Source organism: Loxodonta africana, chromosome 19, assembly GCF_030014295.1.
Source record: "Loxodonta africana isolate mLoxAfr1 chromosome 19, mLoxAfr1.hap2, whole genome shotgun sequence".
NCBI lineage: Eukaryota > Metazoa > Chordata > Mammalia > Proboscidea > Elephantidae > Loxodonta > Loxodonta africana.
Window position 1 is genome coordinate 10,045,271 of NC_087360.1, and position 20,742 is coordinate 10,066,012.

General features: G+C 46.7%; 1 protein-coding gene across 1 annotated transcript in view; it reads left to right on the top strand.

Moving 5' to 3' along the window:
• Positions 1 to 16,328, top strand: part of ALDH2 (aldehyde dehydrogenase 2 family member) — a 36,781-nt gene extending 20,453 nt beyond the window's left edge. Inside the window, exons 4-13 of the mRNA XM_003420311.3 lie at positions 1,043 to 1,122; positions 4,810 to 4,921; positions 5,478 to 5,606; positions 6,456 to 6,569; positions 7,085 to 7,187; positions 7,646 to 7,830; positions 10,513 to 10,677; positions 12,526 to 12,683; positions 14,400 to 14,514; positions 15,875 to 16,328. Of these exons, the coding sequence (XP_003420359.1) occupies positions 1,043 to 1,122; positions 4,810 to 4,921; positions 5,478 to 5,606; positions 6,456 to 6,569; positions 7,085 to 7,187; positions 7,646 to 7,830; positions 10,513 to 10,677; positions 12,526 to 12,683; positions 14,400 to 14,514; positions 15,875 to 15,907 (1,194 nt within the window). The 3' untranslated portion in view covers positions 15,908 to 16,328. The remainder of the gene's footprint in view (positions 1 to 1,042; positions 1,123 to 4,809; positions 4,922 to 5,477; positions 5,607 to 6,455; positions 6,570 to 7,084; positions 7,188 to 7,645; positions 7,831 to 10,512; positions 10,678 to 12,525; positions 12,684 to 14,399; positions 14,515 to 15,874) is intronic.
• Positions 16,329 to 20,742: the final 4,414 nt, after the last annotated feature.

A 20,742-nucleotide genomic window follows, 5' to 3' on the forward strand; every position in this document is an offset into this window, starting at 1 on the left:
CTTCCATGGCATCATGTATCTTCCGGATAAAGTCCTGCTCTCTCACTGTGGTGTGCAGGGCCTACCAGTGTGGCACCATCACCTGGCTCCTGTTGGATCATGCCCTCACCAGCCTTCCCTCAGGTTCTTGAGGCCAGGCTTCCTCAGGTCTTTGTACATGCTGTTCCCTCTGCCTGGGGTCCTCTTCCCTTTGTCGCCATTTGTACCTTCCCCTCTGCCTAGCGACCTCCTACATATCTCTCACGTGTTTGCTGAAAGGGCGCTCCTCAGGAGGTGCTTCTCAGACTGGGTTAGGAGGATGGTGTGAAGCATCTGTGAGCTGCCTTCTCCTTCCTAGCACTTGTGGGTGATTCGTGATATTATTTACTGTCTCTTTGCTCTGTAAGCTACACGTCTGTCTCAGTTACAAATGGGTGGCTTTAAAGAACAGAAATGTATTTTCTCATTGCTCTGAAGGCCAAAAGTCTAAATCAGGGTCTCAGCTGTGTCGATTTCTCCTCTGGGCTTCTTTCCTGGTTTCTGGTGACTACTGGTAATCCTTGGCAATCCTTGGCAGTCCTCACCTGGCATCTGTCTTCCCCTTGTGTTTGAGTCTAAGTGTATATTCTGCTTTTTTTTATAACTCAGAAGCGATTAAGTTTAGGACCCACCCTACTCTGGCATAACCTCATTAACATAACAAAAGAAAATCCTTTTTCCAAACAGGGTTACATCCGTAAGTACAGAAACCAGGCCTTCAAAAATAATTTTGGGGGACACAATTCAGTCCATAACAAGGTTCCTCACTGTATTCCCAGCACCTAGGTCTGGCTTAGAGCAGAAGCTAAAAATGTGAAATGACTGAAGGAGGAGTTGATACCTCATCCCTCCCCCACCTTTGTTTTGGAGAGTGAGGGGCAATGGCACAGATATGCCCCCCTACCTACTACTCCCTGGCTCCCACCAGCTTCTCAGTCCATGCCTCAGTGCTGTTCGTCATCCCTTTTGCTTTGTTTCATGCTGGCTCTGCTGTGTCTGTGCTGACCTCATTTTCTTTTCTCAGGCTTTGGAGACTTTGGACAATGGCAAGCCCTACGTCATCGCCTACCAGGTGGATTTAGACATGGTCCTCAAATGTCTCAGGTTTCCTGTTCTTCCTTCTTTTATTGGTGTCAAGGGGGTGGGAGTGGTGCTAGGGTAGTTAGAAACAGAATTGCAAAAGTGTGAAAGGCTCACAGGCCTTGGAGAAGCTCATCCACTTAGACTCTATCTCTTGGGAAAATCCCTCAGTATTAAAAGTTGTAACTTAATCATAAATATTTTCTGTTTCTTCTTGTGTCAGTTTGGTAATTTGTGTGTTACTAGGAATTTGTCCATTTCATCTACCAAAAGAACCTAGACCCATTGCCATTATGGCAATTCAGACTCATAGCAATCCTACAGGACAGAGTAGAACCGCCCCACAGGGTTTCCATAACTGTGATCTTTACAGAAGCAGACTGCCACATCTTCCTCCCATGGAGCGGCTGTGGGTTCAAACCACTGACCTTTCAGTTAGCAGTCCAGCGTTTTAACCACGGTACCACCATGGGTCCTACAGGTTATCTAATTTGTTGAGGTTCAATTGTTCATAGTATTGTCTTACAGTCCTTTTTATTTCTGTAAGGTTAGTAGTAATATCCCCACTCTCATTTCTGATTTTAGTAATTTGTGTCTTCTCTCCTTTTTTCTTAGTCTAGCTAAAAGTTTGCTAATTTTGTTGATCTTTTCACAAAACCAACTTTTGGTTTTATTGATTTCCTCTATTTTTTTTCTATTCTCTGTTTTGTTATCAGCTCCCTTATCTTTAGTTCCTTTAAAAAAAAATTCTTATTTTTTTTATAAGCAATAAGAGCTTTGTCAGAGCACTTTGGATTACAAATCACAGCAACTCACTCAGCTTAATTTAAGCAATATGGAGAGATAGGGGTTCTCAAGGAGTCCAGAGGCCTGTCACGTTGCACTGACCACTGCCCTTCCCTGCCCACCTGGTTCATTCCTCGCTCAAGCCCCACAGTGCCTCCTTCAGTGCCAGTCCACGTGTTGGAACCTGGCTGCCCACACCTCCTGGGCTTGCTTCTGTATTTGTGATGCCAGCAGACTAGCTGTACTCTCTTAGTCCCAATGCCAAATTCCTGGGACCCTGACTGGCTGGCCTTGAGTCTGAGCAGCTGTGGTCAGAGTGGACAGATCACTGTACACATAATGGCCGCTCCCCCATGGACTGTGTGGGTGGATGCAGTGGGAAAGTAGAGTCCAGAAAAGCAGGGGTTGGACCACAAAACAGTAGCTATCCTCTATAGCTGGGGTTCTCAGTCAGAGTGATTGTACCCTCAGGGAACACTTGGAAATGTCTGGAGACATTTTTGGTGTCACAACTGGCAGGGGTGCTGCCAGCACCTGGCGGCCAGAGGCCAATGGTGCTGCTAAACATCGTACAATACACAGAACGGCCTCCTACAACAAAGAATTATCTGGCCCTAAGTGCCAGCCACTCCGAGGGAGAAAGATGTGGCAGTCCCCTTCTGTAAAGATTACAGCCTTGACTGGAAAGAACCCATGAGACCATGGCCCCCAGGCACCCTTTTAACGCAGAACTGAAGCTACTCCCAAAGTTCACCCTTCAGCCAAAGATTAGACAGGTCTATAAAACAAACAATAACACATGTGAGTAACGTGCTTCTTAGTTCAATCATGTATACGAGTCCAAAAGGCAACACCTGCCCAAAAGCAATGATGAGAAGGCAGGAAGGGACAGGAAAAATGGACAGATGGAAACAGAGATTTGAGCCGTGGAAAGAGAGAGTGTTGACACATTGTGGGGATTGCAACCAATGTCACAAAATAATTTGTGTATAAATTCTTGAATGAGAAATTAATTTGTTCTATAAAGTTTCACCTAAAGCACAATTAGAAAAAAAAAAGATTACAGCCTTGGAAACTCTATGGGGCAGTTCTACTCTGTCTTATAGGGTCACTGTGAGTCAGAATAGGCTTGATGGCAACAGCTGTGCCCCAAATGTCAATAGAGCCACTGTTAAGTCACCCCGCTGTGTAAGGACAGCCCAGATACGGTGAGCCACCCCCTTCCTGAATTTTAGTAGCATGCCTTTGTCTGATTAAATGACTGAGGGGGCAAAACACATGTACTATAAACCATGCTTATCACAACGGCTCTGGGAGGAAGGGAGCATGATGCTTTAACTCGTGTAGGTTGGCAACTGCTTGCTATTTTTCTCTCCAGAGTCACAAACCCGTCGTTCCAACTCAGGTCAACTGGGGTCTCAGGCCCCGTCCCAGATGCCACTCATTTCAGAAATCTTCCTTTGGCTGCATATCCTTTATCCTTCCCCCATCTTTCATTTCTCCTGCCTCCCTGAAAACTTAAACCATTGCATGCTATAAACACCGCTGTTTTTTTTCCCCAGCTCTAATTTGCGGTGCTTTTCTGTCACTTGTGTCCCTCTGTGTCTAGTTTCTGTCTGTGTCCTGTCTGTCAGTTTGTCGTACTGTGGTGGCTTGAGTGTTGCTATGATGCTGGAAGGTATGCCACTGGCATTTCAAGTTTCAGATACCAGCAGGGTCACCCATGGTGGACAGGTTTCAGCAGAGCTTTCATACTACAACAGAATAAGAAGAAAGTCCTGGCAATCTAGTTCTGTAAACTAGCCAGTGAAAACCCTGTGGATCACATCGGAACATTTCCTGATCCAGTGCTGGAAGACGAGCCCCCTAGTTTGGAAGGCACTCAAAATACACAGTGGCCGCAGCCATGGATTTGGGCATGCCAGAGATGGTAAAGATGGTGCAGGACTGGGCAACATGTCATTCTGTTGTGCATGGGGTCACCATGAGTTGGAGCTGACCCTACAACAACAACATATCTAGATAATGAGCTTTTCAGGGGTTGGGGCCCAGTTGATGGTTTCTTTCTTTTCTGTGACTGTTCAATACGTAGTACAGTGCTCTGAGCACAAGAAGTGCTGGCCGTTAGGTAGGACCACACTTCTTTACCAGATTCAATCCATGGCTCTCAGATGCTGGTCTGTGGACTGGTGCTAGACTGATACCATGTTCACGTTTTAATCATCTGGGTGTTTATTAAAATACAGAGTCCTGGGCATTAGTCCCATAAAGCCGGATTGAGTAGGTCAGAAGGAGGCGCCAGGATTTTGGTGTTTTTAACAAGCAATGAAGTGGATTCTCATGCTTAGAGGTTACTTAAACCAAAAACCAAACCAAACCCACTGCCGTTGAGTCAATTCTGACTCATAGCAACCCTATAGGACAGAGTAGAACTGCCCCATAGAGTTTCCAAGGAGCACCTGGCGGATTTGAACTGCCGACCTCTTGGTTAGCAGCTGTAGCACTTAACCACTACGCCACCAGGGTTTCCTAGAGGTTACTTAAAAAAAAAAAAATTTTTTTTTTTTTTTAAATTACTGTGACCTTAAAAAAAAAGAAAAAACCATTGCCATTGAGTCAATTCCAACTCATAGTGATCCTATAGGACAGAGCAGAACTGCCCCACAGGATTCCCAAGGAGCAGCTGGGGTATTTGAACTGCCAACCTCATGGTTACCAGCCGAGCTCTTAACCACTATGGCATCAGGGTGCCACTGTTACCTTTGCGGTTATTTAAGTCTTTGTAGGAAATAAGCCAAAAGCAAGGGCAACCATGAGAAAATCTCAGTTAGGCCAGTTTGAATCCTTTTTTTTTTCCCTGCCAGAGTTTGCAGGGTTCCCTCATATTTGTTGATTAAAGCTATTTGCCTTTTTCTTTTTTTTAAGGTATTATGCAGGCTGGGCTGATAAGTACCATGGGAAAACCATTCCCATTGATGGGGATTTCTTCAGCTACACCCGCCATGAGCCCGTGGGGGTGTGTGGACAGATCATCCCGGTGAGTGCTGTCCTCTCTGAAGGTTTACCAGGAGTGAGGTGGGCTCAGTCTGGAAAACAGAAGTGAGATTCTGCAATCTCAGACAGACTCATTACAAAGGTGTGAGGTTGTATGCGGTTGAAGTCAGAAGGCAGCATGGCTGCAGGTTGAGAATGTGGGTTTTGACAAAGCCAAATCCAGATTTGAGTCCCAGCCATGCCATTCGTTAACTCAGTGCCCTCAGGCAAGTCAGTGATCCCTCCAATCCTCAGTTTCCCCATCTGAAAACGGAAAGTAACATTGCGCAGATCTTAGGAAGGTGGAGAGGATCGAATGGATATGCCTAATAAGGGCTTAGCATGGTGCCTGGTACATAAAAAGCACAAGTAAGTGTCAGTTGCTATTATTATCATCACCCACCTGCCTCATGCATCTGTCTTAAATTGTGGGGGAGAACACAAGGGGTTGAGAGAACTCAGCGCCCACCTTTACCCTGTGGGGTGCTGATTTCTGCTGGCTGGGGTAGCTCTCTGAGGAGGGGTCGGTTCTGGGGTTGGGGGGCTGTCGTATACTGCAGTGGAACTTCCCGCTCCTGATGCAAGCATGGAAATTGGGCCCAGCCTTGGCAACCGGCAATGTGGTCGTGATGAAGGTAGCTGAGCAGACTCCACTCACCGCCCTCTATGTGGCCAACCTGATTAAGGAGGTATGTTGCTTGTTTCCCTCTTCACCTCCAAATGTCCTTGTGTAGGCATCTGAGGAGGGGCCTCAGGGTCAAAGGGAGGTGGGAGTAGAGCAGGGACTGACCCCCACTCTGACCATATTCTTCTCTTACCTATTTCCTACATTGGGTTCCCCTGAAAGGACCCCTCTGAAGAACGAAAACCATTGTTCTAAATGAATGTCATGGGGGGAAGGGCAACAGTCACTAGTGTTTAGAATTCCTGTGCACTACCCCACAACACCTGCTTCTGCTCACAGACTGTCTTAGCCGCCCGTCTTAGTCTCCTAGGGTTGCTGTAACGAAGTGTCACCAACTGGGTGGCTTAAAACACAGCAATTTATTCTCTCACTGTTCTGGAGGCTAGAAGTTAGAAATCAAGTTGTCTGTAGGGCCGTGCTCTCTCTGAAGACTCTAGGAGAAGATCCTTTCTTGCCTCTTCCTAGCTTCTAGTGGCTCCCGGCAGTTCTTGGCATTCCTTAGTTTGTAGACACATCGCTCCAATCTCTGCTTCCATCTTCACGTGGCCATCTTCCCTCTTCATCTGACTGTTTCCCTTCATTTCTTATAACAACACCAGTCATATTGAGTTAGGGCCCACCCTACGTCAGTATGACCTCATGTTAACTAACTATATCTGCAAAGGTGTTATTTCCAAACGTGGTCACATTCACAGGTACCAGGGGCTAGGTAGGACTTCATCATATCTTTTGGGGAGACACAACCAAACCTGTAACGTCTTGGAAGGGATGAATTTCCCCTGCCCTCATCCCAACATCTGGCCCTTTTGAGCAGGAGAAGGACTCACAGTATCCCCCGGCTGTTTGCCCACAGGCTGGCTTTCCCCCTGGTGTGGTCAACATTGTTCCTGGATATGGCCCAACGGCTGGTGCTGCCATCGCTTCCCACAAGGATGTGGACAAGGTGGCATTCACTGGCTCCACTGAGGTAAGGTGTCCCAAGGACCTCGAATTCCCAGGAGTGACACAGGGCTGAGCCATTCATGGTTGGGTTGACACTCCAGCAGCTCCTGGGGAGGGCCAGCATCCCCTGTGGAATAAAGAGTCTGTGACCCTTTAGACTTTGCAAAGCTCAGAGTTGGTCATGGTTCTTGAGTGTCGGGCTCCTCGACTGGCACCACCGTTGTGCTAGGAGCTTGGGCTTCAGAAAGATTGAATTTAGTGCACACAAAGCATTGAGCACAGTGTCTGGTATGAGGCAGAAGCCACACAACAGTGACTACTGCTCAGACTGTTATCATCCTATCATAGAGGCTCAGCCGGGTGGGGCACCCATGGTGAGTGAATGGCTAGATTTGGGGAAATTCTGCAGGTCTTTTGACGCGGCAGCTTTCCCAAGTTGTGGGCTCCTCTGTTCTGTGTGTCTGTTGAAAGCATTTGCTCTCTTACTTGTACACAGACATGCACACACTGATAGCATGTCTCTGTTTCTGCTTCCCGAAGGTTGGCCACCTAATCCAGGTGGCTGCGGGGAACAGCAACCTCAAGAGGGTGACCCTGGAGCTGGGGGGAAAGAGCCCCAACATCATCATGTCAGATGCTGACAGTAAGCTCCCAGGGGGAGGCAGTTGCGAGCTATCGATACCCAGGTTCTGCACTCCCTTCTGCCGTGCTCAGCGTCCCATCCGAATTGACCCCACCCTGGAACCTCCAGATAAAGGCCAGACCCCATAGCCTGAGCCTCCATCCACATGACCCGATCTCTCCCCCAGCCCCTCTCCTCTTTTCTCCCTGGAATCCAGCCAGGCTGGGCCACACCTCACACTTTCTCTCTGACTAGACTGTTCTCCCCATCACATCCTTCTTCTTGCTCTTGCCTCCTCAGCTCCCAGATCTGCTCTCTGCAGGCTGGGTGGTCCCCACAGGGAGTCATCACCCCCACACTCTGTGGAGGCCCCAAACCATGTGGCAGGAAGGGGTTAAGTGAGCAGGGGCCACTGGGTGGAGCCAGGGCAGTGTCCTCCCTTCCTCACCTCATGCAGCCTTTCTGCCCTGTCCCTGCAGTGGACTGGGCTGTGGAGCAGGCCCACTTCGCCCTGTTCTTCAACCAGGGCCAGTGCTGCTGCGCCGGCTCCCGAACCTTTGTGCAGGAGGATGTGTACGCTGAGTTCCTGGAGCGCAGCGTCACCCGGGCAAAGGCACGCGTGGTTGGCAACCCCTTTGACAGCCAGACTGAGCAGGGGCCCCAGGTAAGCCGGCACCTGCAGTGGCAGGTAGATCTGGGCTCCCGTCTCGGCCACTGACGAGCTGTGTGGCCCTGGGAAGCCATGTCACCTCCCTGGGCCTCTATTTCCTCATCCGTAAAGCCTACCTTTCCTAACTCACAAGTGGCTGTGAAGTGGAAATTAAATACTTGCAAGCACTTTGTAAATTGTACATATATAACGAGTACTAGGAGTGTCTGTCCAAAAAACAATCGTGCTTTTTCATGTTGGCCATTATAAAAATGCACGTCTTGGTTGCCTGGAAGGGTACGCATGGATCTGTCAACCGTGGTTATATTTGTGGAGCAGGCTAGGGTAGGGATTTCTTGTCATTTTAAACTTGATAAAACTATAGTCAATAATAATTGTAATAAAGATAAATACACAGTTTGGTGGTTCCTCAATAAATTAAACATAGAATTACCGTATGACACAGAAATCCCACTCGTAGGTTTATACCCAAGAGAGTTGAAAGCTGGGATCCAAACAGATGTGTGTACATCAGTGTTCACGGCAGCATTATTCACAGTAGCCAAAAAGTGGAGCCAAACCAAATGTCATCAGCAGATGAATGGAGAGACAAAATGTAGTATATCCACAAGTGGAGTGTTACTCAGCCATAAAGAGAAATGAAGTCCTGATAACACTGAGTGAAGCACTCAAACGTTATGCTGAATGAAAGAAACCAGACATAAAAGGTCACATATTGTAGGATTTCATTCATATGAAATGCCCCATACGGTTTCCAGGGAACAGCTGCTGGATTCAAACTACTGACCTTTTGGTTAGCAGCCGTAGCTCTTAACAACTGCACCATCAGGACTTTATGAAATGTGCGGAATAGGTGAATCCATGGAGACAGAAAGTAGATTAGCGGGTGCCAGGGGCTGGGAATGAGGACTAGGCATGAGTACTGACGGGTACAGGGTTTCTTTTTGGGGAATGAAAATGTTCAGGAATTACAGGGGATGGTTACCCAACATTGTAAATATATTAAAATCCACTGAATTGTACATTTTAAAATGGTGAATTTTATGTTATGTGAATTTCATTTTAATAAAAAATGTATGATGAACAAAATATCAACATTTTACATACAGTCAACAAATAATAATAAAATAGTAAATACAGTGCTTCTCCCCACCATTTGCTCACATCTGGCCCTTATTCCAGCACTGTCCTTAGGCCCAGTAGGCCCACCCTGGCTCCCGAGGGCCCTGCGCTGGCCGCCTCCAGCTTCCCCCTCTCGTGGGGTGAGGAGTCAAAGCATTGGGGCTGTTCTCAGCCTTACCCACACTGCCCCTTCCAGACCTCATTCTGGTTACTGCCTCCCAGAACTTCCTCTCCACATGTCCCCAAGCCCACTCTGGGCCCACCAGAGCCTCTCCCCTGGCTCCAGCCCCACGTGGTCTGTGCTGCTGTTATCTGCGCCCCAGGCCCCAGGGTTGGCCAAGGGCAGCCATTTTTTGTGGGTGGCAGAGATGAGACTTGGACGTGGGCTGGGATGTCTGCACACTGACGAGCTGTGTGGCCCTGGGAAGAAGACCCCTCAAGGTGTGGGATGGAGCCTAGGTGGGAGGCAAAGGGGGCCAGCTGAATCCCTACAGCGCCACTTTCTAGGGACATGTTTTGAGGAACTCAAGAATTCTTAATTCAGACTTGGCCTTCTGGGTGTTATGAAGGCGAGAGAATATAATGTATTTTTCTTCACAGTTTGTTAGTTTGATTTAGGACTTTCAAATATCTGGTCTGGTGGCCAACAGCCCCCATTTCTACTCTTGCCCTTGGCCCTGTGCATGTTGCGGAGGCCGCCTTTTTCTGCGAGATGGCGAACACGGAGATCATTTTCCTGTTTTTCCCCATTATGGCAAGCACCAGGCCCCATGAGCGCTTGGAAGCCTGTCACAGAATGGGGTGTAACTATGGACGTTGTGGGGGGCCCACAGTTGCTTCTGAGGATGGACTGGAACTTCATGATGGGGACAAGTTATGTGCCCAACATCTGTCTCTGTCTGTCTCAATAGCTTTATTAAGGTGTAACGCACATACCATAAAATTTACTGTTACAAAGTGTACAATTCAGTGGCACTTAGTACATTCACAATGTCACCCAGCCATCATCATTATCTAATTCCAGAATATTTTGATCACACAGAAGAAACCCTGTACCCATTAGCTGTCGCTTCCCCCCCCCCACCCCCCCGCAAGCCCTTGGCAACCACCGGTTTTCTTTCTGTCTCCGGGATTTGCCTTTTCTGGACATTTCATGTAAATGGAATCCTACACTATGTTGCTGAATCAGTGGGCATGGGCACTTGATTTTCTGACAGGTATTAATGAACCACTTGCCAAAAACGCTGCCCCAGTCGACAGTCGTTCCAACGGTGTATATGACATACGCTCGCCATCAATGCATTTTCTCAATATTTTAAATGCCTGCTAATAATTGAAAAACAAGACCAATGGGTTTGATTTGCATTTCTTTGATTACTAATGAGCTTGAGCCTTTTTCCTAGGTTTCTTGGCCATTTGAATTTCCTCTTCCTGGCCATATTTATTCGTGACCTTGACCCATTTCCATTTCTCAGTTGTCTCATTGCATGCGTGGCCTAGGAGAGGTCTGACTGTAGCTTTGCATCCCAGATAACTCTGCTCCTTCTGCCGCAGGTGGACGAGACTCAGTTTAAGAAGATTCTTGGCTATATCCAGTCTGGGAAGCAGGAGGGGGCAAAGCTGCTGTGTGGTGGTGGGGCCGCTGCTGACCGTGGCTTCTTCATCCAGCCCACCGTGTTTGGAGATGTGCAAGATGGCATGACCATTGCAAAGGAGGAGGTGAGCATGGGGCCAGAGCTCCAGGGAATGGTCTTCAAGAGAAGAGGGAGTGACTCAGCCCGGCATTGTGACACTGATCCACCAGCTGGCTTTGGGCCTCATCCCATCTCTGTTGTCAAGTCGACTCTGACTCATAGTGAGCCCATGTGCGTTAGAGTAGAAATGTGCTCCGTAGTGTTTTCATTGGCTGACTTTCCGGAAGTAGATGGCCAGGCCTTTCTTCTGAGGCACCTCTGGGTGGACTTGAACCACCAGCCTTTTGGTTAGCAGGCAAGTGTGTTCAACATTTGTATCAGTTAGGAACGTGGCTTCTGTGCTTAGGACAAGTTATTTACAATTCCCATATGCTCTCCTTACTCTCCTCTTCAGCCCTTGATGGCTCCCCATTGTCTGGGAGGAATTTTAAATTCCTTAGCGTATCCTACAAGACCCTTGGTGATCTGGTTGCTGTGAGCCCAGACTCTAGGACTGAAGTTCCCTGGCCCTTTTGTGGCCTTTATATAAGCAGGAGATTGGGTTAGACCAAAGGGCCCAGCTCCCTGCAGGAAGTGATCCCCTCAGTGTTCTCCTCCTGGGCACTCATTGTGGGCTCAGGTCAGCAGCTGTACCTCATTCATTCATTCATTCCACAGAGTAATGAATGCCTACTATGCGCCAGACCCTCTACAGACCCTGGAGATACAGGGGTATCTAAGACATGTTCACTGCTCTGGTGGAGTTCAGATTCTCTCCAATTCCCTAAACTGCATTAAGACCTTTAGCTGCCCTATGCAAGGAAAATATGGTGCCACCCCTTTTTGTGTAGAATTCAAAATAAAATTAAAGTGCATAATCAGGGTAAGAAAGTCCAACAGAGTTCTGCCTTTTCCCCCAACCATCCTGACGGCTTTGATGCCGCTTTCTGGGTGGGGCAGGGGCTACCTCTGTTGTGCTGGTGTCCTGAGCCTATGCCGCCTGCTGTACCATCAGTGCCCTAGCCTCGGTGAACCCCTGGCAGTCTCCTCCCACCTCTGTCTTTACCTTCTTGAGTCCTGGGATCAGCCAGGTCTTCAAGAGGTGCTGGCTCCTTTGAGTGGAGAATGGGTGCTCGGTGTGCGACGTCCCTCCTCTCCGCTCCTCACCCTCTCTCAGCTGTGGCCACTTTCTGTTCTTGGGATATCACAGCTTAATTGCTGCTTCTGGACAGCCTTTCCTGATATTCCTCCTCCCACTGCCGAAGCAGGTGGTGCCTCTGGGCTCCCAGCACTCAAGGCACTGCATGTGAGCACGCACAGCCAGGGCCCCCACCCAGCACTCTGAACTGAGAGGACCCAAGAGCAGCGACACCCCTATAGCAACAAGCACGCTCAGCACCACCTCTTGGCTTCTCAATCTCATTCGCCACTAAAAGGACCCAGGGTTCCTTGGAGCAATAACTCATTCCAGGACTAAGCAGAGAAAATACAAGAATGCCTTGGAACATCTTGGGGGCAGACACTGTATTTTGTTTGGAGTTGTTTCTTCAGCATCTTGCTGTGTGCCTCGCACCTAGATTGTATTTGCTGAAGGACTGATTTAAATTCTTTGAAACGAAATCTATGTGTAACATGCAAATCACCTATATCTTGCAGGGTTGTGTAGAAAAGAGATTATATATTGTAAACCCTTGGCATATGGAAGGATGTTGTCCATGTTGGCTTCCTTCCCTTTGTGTTTCACTGAACTTGGGAGCACTTGTCTCCCTTTGGGACCGTTAGGTGTGTCTGGGGGCTTGTCACCACATCTGGACTCATCTGTTCAGCACTGTGAAAGCTGGGTAGCAGGAGTTGCGTGTCTGGCACATCCTCCTATTCTGCGCTCTGCCCCCAGATCTTTGGACCAGTGATGCAGGTCCTGAAGTTCAAGACCATAGAGGAGGTCGTTGGGAGGGCCAACAACTCCAAGTACGGGCTGGCTGCAGCTGTCTTCACAAAGGACTTGGACAAGGCCAATTATCTGTCCCAAGCCCTCCAGGCTGGCACCGTGTGGTAAGAGCCTCCCAACATCCTCTCCTAACCCCAGCAAGGATCCCCCAAAGCCAGGGTCTTCTGGAATCCAGTATTCACCATTCCAGAGTGTGGGGTGCTGGCCTCAGTTTCTCCCGAGTCAGGGTATGGTACAGCTGATGAAGTAAAGATTCCCGCTCCCCTCTCCTCCAGATTAAACTTCTCTGCACTGCACATGCCCCATCTAGCCCTTCTTCGGGGAGCAGGTGGATGACACGGCTCCTTACTAAGCTGTAAGGCGGGAGACCAAGGCTGAGGGCATATATCTTTGGAATACTGATTTTAAGGCTTAATACCTACTTCACATCCACTAGGATAACTCTAATGAACAAACAAAAAAGAAAAATTAAAAAATAATAAGTGTTGGTGAAGACACAGAGAAATTCGAACCTTTATCCATTGCTGGTGGGAATGTAATGGAAATGTTTGGTGTTTCCTCAAAAAGTTTAATACAATTACCATAGACCCAGAAATTCCACTCCTAGGAATAGACCCAAGAGAACTGAAAGCAAGACCTCGAACTTGTATACCAATGTTCATTGTAGCACTATTTACCATAGTCAAAGGTGCAAACAATACGAATGGCCATCCATATTTGAATGGATAAACAAAGTGTGGTATATACATATGATGGACTACTACTCTGCCCTGAGGAGGAATGAAGTCCTAATACATGCTATGGAAACCCTGGTGGCATAGTGGTTAAGAGCTACAGCTGCTAACCAAAAGGTCGGCAGTTCAGATCAACCAGGCGCTCCTTGGAAACTCTATGGGGCAGTTCTACCCTGTCTTCAGAGGGTCGTAATACATACTACAACATGGATGAACCTTGAAAGCATTTTGCTGAGTGAAAATGGCAACAGGCTTGGTTTGGTTTGGTTAGGTTAATACATACTACAACATGGATGAACCTTGAAAGCATTTTGCTGAGTGAAAGAAGCCAGACACAAAGACCACACGTATTTTATGACTGGCTTTCTATGAGATGTCCAGAATAGGCAAATCCATACACACAAAAAGTAGATAATTGGTTGCCAGGGGCTGCTAGTGGTGGTGGTGGCGTGGGGGGGCAGGGATTGGAAGTGCATGCTAACAGATATAGTATTTCTGTTTCGTGGTGATGGAAATGTTCTGAAATTAAGTAGTGATTATGGTCCCACAACACTGCGCATATGCTACACACCACTGAATTGTATACTTTAAAATGGTGAATTTTAAATTTAATTAAAGTTTTTAGTTGCAAAAAAAGTTTAAAATGCTACACAAAGCTATCACATTGTGTCCTTGTTGTTGACAGCCCTCTGTCCTGAAGGACAAAGATGATTTGAGGTCTTATTTCATGTGGTTTGCTTTGGGCCCTCTTGGCTAGCTACCGCTATCTACCACTCACTTTTCCTCAATGAGATTTTAGAGCAATGCAGGGGTCCCGGGGTATAACAAATATACCCACAAGAGGTATTTCTGGAATCTCATTTCAAATTTTAAGAAGCCCTGCTGGTGCAATGGTTCAGTACACGGGTGCTCACTGAAAGGTCGGGCGTTCGAACCCACCACTGGCTCCATAGGCAAAACAACCTGTCGATCTGCTCCTATAAAGATCACAGCCAAGAAAACCCTATGGGGCAGATCTGCTCTTTCAGTGCTGCTATGAGTTGGAATCCACTCGCCAGCACTTAACAACAACACTTGTAATTCTAGGATCAACTGCTATGATGTGTTTGGGGCCCAGTCCCCGTTCGGTGGCTACAAGATGTCTGGGAATGGCCGGGAGCTCGGGGAGTACGGTCTGCAGGCATATACTGAAGTGAAAACTGTGAGTAGGGCGCCCACCGCATACCCAGCTCCCAGCCCTCTCCTCGGTCACACTTGAGTCTGTCAGTATTTATTAATTTCTCATTCTAAGCTGGTGAAGCTATGAAAGAAGGTGAAGACCCATCTCTCCTCTGTCTCATGGGAAATAACTTGGGGACTGGCCTTGCCGGCACAGGCATTTGCGGGCCTTTGGGTATATGCCGAAGGCTATGAAACCTGAGAAAAAGGAAAGAGCCAAGTAGGCTGGGCCAGCTAGGAAAAGCTTCTGAAGAGAACCAGGCATTAGCTATCAAGGCCCTAAGCATACCCATAGCCCTTGATTTTGCAACTTTATCAATAGGAATAGTGCCTAAAAGAACTAATCAGAAATACCAAGAAAGTGTTATTTTCATAAATGTTCATCAGAGCATTGCCTCTAGTACAGAGCAGTTGGGTGTAACTTAAATGTCCAGTAAATAATGGAACACCCAAACCTTGGAGTAATTAGGCAGCCATTAAGTTTTTTTTTTTTTTTTGTAGAATATTTGATAGGGAAAATGCTAATCCTTGAAAGTGAAAAAGCAGGGCACAAAGAAATCTATGTAGTATGAGCCCAGTTTTAAACTATATATGCGTATATAGAGATAATCAGATACATTTGTTTATCAGTATAAACAAGGCGGGAGAAAAAAATATGCTCAAGCGATAATGATTTTCTCTCTACAACGATATAAACAAGGCGGGAGAAAAAAATATGCTCAAGTGATAATGATTTTCTCTCTACAACGAACACTTAGTTAACTTTGACCAGACAACATACACGCAAGTGGAAATTAAGAGAAATGGGCCTACCTGGGCTCTCCTAGCATTGGAAAAGACAAGGCACAGGGCAAGCCGACCAGCCAGGAGGAACAGGGGGAGGGAAGACGAATGGGGGAGGGCGGGCTTTGGTTCAGTACTATAGTGCTAATAAGCCCAGAGAGTGAAGAGACAAGCTGTGAGAAACAGATCATTTTTTGTTGTGGGGCTGTCCTGTGCATTGCAGGATTGTTAGCAACATCCATGGCCTTAACCCACTGGATGCCAGTAGCCCACTCCCCCCCCTCCTCCAGTCATGACAACCAAGAATATCTCCAGACATTGCCCAGTGTCCCTGGGGTGACATGATCACCCCTGTTGGGAACCACTGGGTTAAGGTGATGCAGGTGTGACCTCACACTGGATACAGCCCCAGTGATTCCTGGGATTGGCCAGTTGGCCAACAGGATGTTACAAGTAAGGGAACTTCCCTCTGCTCATGCCCAGGCTGCACCATGCTGCGGGTGCCTACAAATTATAGGGGAGAATGAAGATTTAACGGCTTCTCTGGACTCCTCTTACAGGTCACTGTCAAAATTCCTCAGAAGAACTCATAAAGACCCGTGCCTGGCTTCCTTCGTCAACAGCGATAGACAGTTTGATGAGATCAGCAACAAAACCAAGAAAAATGACTTGCACGCCAAAAGCTTCAAAAGAGAAGTTCCTCTCACAAAATCTCTTGGGTCAAGAACTTCCTGGAATGTGAACTGATAAACAGGTTGGGGAGGTGGGGTGAAGAGTATACGGGGAGTCTGGTAAACAGCAACAATACTACTAGCTTTCAGGGGGATTTTAAAAAACAGAGTCCAATCTCTCGTCCTGTCCATCTTCTACACTTCTGTAACTTGCCTTTATGGGGAGAAAAGCCACTGTTTTCAATTATATTAATATTAGGCAATAGCTAGCACCTTTGTATTCCAGACTAAAAATCATTAAAAACAGCTGTGCTCTTAACTTCCTGGGTGACTCCTCCTTTATCCCATCCCAGTAACCTAAGGAAATGCTGTCAGGCAGGTATCTTGTTCCTGCTGCACCTGTGTCACATTGTATACAACTATGACCCTCCCCTACTGTAGGTGAAGAGCTTTCTGTCTCATGCATTTCATTAACAAATATCTGTGGCCTGTTGCCAGATGGCAGGCATTGTGCTCGGCAGTAGGGTAGGACCAAAACGAGCCCCTAGCCTCAGAGAGTGGGGAGGTATGCCAGGACAGAGACACATGATCTCTGAGATTGGTTCTCAGTTTTTTCAGTTCAAACACTTGATCACGCCAAATGAGACAGATTCATAATCAATTACCTAAGAGACTGATTTGGAAGTCGAACGTCTGTTATTTTAAGTGAGATCCATATTTTTGGTGACCAGACCTTTAGGATCTCCTGGGTATCCTAGACATGGACTTCCTTGAGTCAAGGTACCTGGCAAATCAGTAAGAAGTATTTGTAGTTGTCTTAGGCTGAGTTCTCTAGAGAAGTAAAACCAGTGAAGTATATATAGAGAGAGAGAGAGAGAGATTTATCTCAAAGAAATAGCTCACACGGTTGTTGAGGCTGGCAAGTCCCAAATCTGTGGGTCAGGCATCAGGGTGGAGGCTTCTCCTGACTCATGTGGTTGCAGGGGCTAACAAACCCACAATTGTCAGGTCAAATGGCAGGCTCACATCCCAAGAACCAGAGGTCAGATGCAGGATCCAGGACAAGAGAGGGCCTTGCCACAGCATCTATATACATACGTATCTGTTTTTTTTTTTTTACTTTTCATATATAGGATGCAGGTCACACCCCTAAGGAAACATCTTCATCAGAGTGAGGGTGTGACTGGAGCAAAGGTGTGACCAGAGTAAGAGTGTGACTCAACATACACCTCACACTAATCCTAACTCATTAACTTATAGAAGTTAGGATTTATAACACATAAAATGAAGGATAATTACATATATCACAAAATGGAGGAAAACTGCATCAGGTCACAAAATGGAGGGCAATCACACAATACTGGGAATCATGACCTAGTCAAACTGACACATAACCATCACAGTTTACCCCTTGTCAACTTATCACCTGTACACAGCTCTTTAACCTATACATAAATAAAGACAATTATAAAGTCCTACTTGCACCTACTATGATACAACTAGCGTGCATACAACTAAAAATGCACTAGCCTCATTTACATCTTATATTGTATAAGTGATGAGATAAAGGAGAGAAGAAAACAAAAGTATTTGCCCTCTCTCTATATGTGTATACACACAGAGGAAACCCTGGTGGGATAGTGGTTAAGTGCTACAGCTGCTAACCAAAGGGTCAGCAGTTCAAATCTGCCAGGCACTCCTTGGAAACTCAATGGGGCAGTTCTACTCCATCCTATAGGGTCACTATGAGTCAGAATCGACTTGAGGGTACCGGGTTCTGGGTACACACACACACACATATATATGTATAACTGCAGGGGCTGATGAACCCGAAAGCATCAGGTTAGATGGCAGGCTGCTGGCTCACAGGCTGGAGAGGCCAATGAATCCCAATATTAGCAGGTAATACAGCACGCTGCTGGCTCAAGTCCCAGGAACCAGAGGTCAGATGATGATGAGCTGGACGCAGGATTCAGAGCAGGCAAAAGCCAGTGAGCTTTCCTAGAACATCCATATATATTGGATACAGGCCACACCCCTGAGCAAACTCCCCTTACAACTTAATGACTAATCACATCAGATCACATCATAGAGATGATTATATCACAAAATGGAGGATAGCTACATTATTACATAACTGCCAAATTACTGAGAATCATGGCCCAACCAAGTTGCTACAAATACTTAACCATCACAAAGGGATAATAGTTTTCCTGGGGGGGGGGGGGGTGGCTTAGCATACAAAGATGGTGTAATCTCTTCAGATGGGAGAGATGGTACTGTTGGCAGGAATGATTCAAAGGAATTTAGGGACCCAATGTCTCCACCTTCCTGACTGGCTGCCTATATGTCCCCATCCCAAGTTTCAGGATCCCATTTCTTCCCAACCAATGCCCTCCCTCACTTTAACTTCAGACACCATTTGAGGCTGGGAATTCAAATGATGTAATTCAGCCACTCTTAGGATAAGACTCTGGGTTTGGTTTTTGGCAATATCAGCTCTGTTACTACAGTAAATAAGGCTTTCTTACAAGGCACGAGTGAAAACTTTGAGGTCGTTTATGCAGCACTTGAACTTTAACTCTGAAGCCCTGAGCTCATCTTTTTCTTTCACCACTTTGTCTAGTAAAAGTAGGACCAACCAACCAGCTTCCTTATACTTCTCAATCTGACAAAATTATAGAAAAGTATCCAATATGCAATCATCTGGGACCTTGTTTCTCACCAATACCTGATCTATTGGTGGTGATGTTTGCTTATTTCTATTGCCTCCTCACACCATGGATTAGTGGTGCCCTCTTTACTACTGGAGGCAGTGTCCTCAGCACTTTTAAGACTAGCCAGACCTGAGAACCAATTTAGAAAACTCATCCATACGATTTTGTTTCTCTAGGACTACTCTCAGTACCAAATATCTTAGGCTCAGTTCTCTAGAGAAGCAAAACCATTGATGTGTATATATATATATAAATAGACTTATCTCAAGGAAATGGCTCACAAGGTTGTGGATGCTGGCAGGTCTCAAAATCAAGTCAGATGGCAGGCAACTGGCTCACAGGACTACCCAAACCAAACCAAACCCAGTGCCATCAAGTCGTTTCTGACTCACAGCGACCCTATAGGACAGAGTAGAACTGCCCCACAGAGTTTCCAAGGAGCGCCTGGTGGATCTGAACTGCCAACCCTTTGGTTAGCAGCCATAGTGGTTAACCACTATGCCACCAGGGTTTCCCACAGGACTACAGAAGCTGGTAAATTGCAGAATTGGCAGGTCAGACAATAGGTTCAAATCCCACAAACCAGAGGTCAGATGATGATGAGGTGGATGCAGGATCCAGATCAAGGGAGAGCCTTGCCAGAGCATCCATGTATGTACTGGATGTGTGTGTGTGTGTGTGTGTGTGTGTATGTATATACATATATACCCTAAATAAATAATTTGTTCTATAAGGGTCAGCAGAAACGTAGTTCCTGTGAGACAGAGGTTAAAGATGTCCCAAATGTCCAACTTTTCCAAACTACTGTACCACTGTATCACCTCTAACATCAATTACTCCTTCTCCCCTCGGCACTCTCCCTCCTGCCTTTAGATTCCCTGATTTGCTGCAACATATCACAGAACTCATGAGCCACATCAAGGAAATGGTTAGTGCAGTTGTGGAGGGTGGCAAGTCCCAAATCTGTGGGTCAGATGTAGGCTTCTGACTCACATGGCCACTGGGCCAACGAACTCAAATTGGCAGGCCAGGCAATAGGCTGCTGGCTCACAAGGCTATGGAAGCTCGCGAATCAGGTCAGATGACAGGCTGCCAGCCCACAAGGCTGTGGAAGCTGGCGAATCCCAGAATTGGCAGGTCAGACAGCAGGCTGCTGGCTCAAGTCCCAACAGCTGGACGCCAGGCAGTGACGAGCTAGACACAGGATCCAGATGTAGAGAGAGAGCTCTGCCAGGGCACCTATATATATACATTAGATGTAGGCCACACCCCAGGGAAGGGCATGACTTAAGTAAGGGTGGGACACCCCACAATAATCCTGCCTCATTAACATATAGAGGTTAGGATTTACAGCACATAAAATGAAGGATAATTACATCAAATCATAAAACAGGACAGCCACACAATACTGGAAATCAAGGCCTAGCCAAGCCAACACACGACCCCAACCATCACAGGTTCCATATACCTTATTTGCATAGTCCCACTCAATCATTGTGTGTGAGTCACAAAGACTATGGTTAGAAGGGCTGTATTAAGTAATTCATTGCACTGCGCAATCCCAAGGAAACTCTCCCTACGTTAGATTAAGGCTGTGACTCAAGGTACACCCACACTAATCCTGCCTCATTAACACATAGACGAGGTTGGGATTTGAAACACATAAAATGAAGGATAATCACATAATATCACAAAATGGAGAATAATTAGATCACAAAACAGAAGACACCACCACAATACTGGGAATCATGGCCTAGTCAAGCTGACACATAACATTAACCATCACAGTGGTGATCAACAATCAGAAGATTCCATGATGAGCGTGGACTCAGAGCAAAAAGAGTTGAACTGCAGTAGTAGCTGAGATCATTTGGGTCACAGATTCCTTAGGGTTTGAGGAAAACTTTGACCTTCTCCTAAGAAAAATACACCTCCTAGCCAATGTTTGCATCCTGTGTCATTGGCTGACCACTGCCCTTCTGGGATATTTCACCCAGGCTAAGCTAAATCTTGATAAATGATCCTTATTCCACTAAAGAC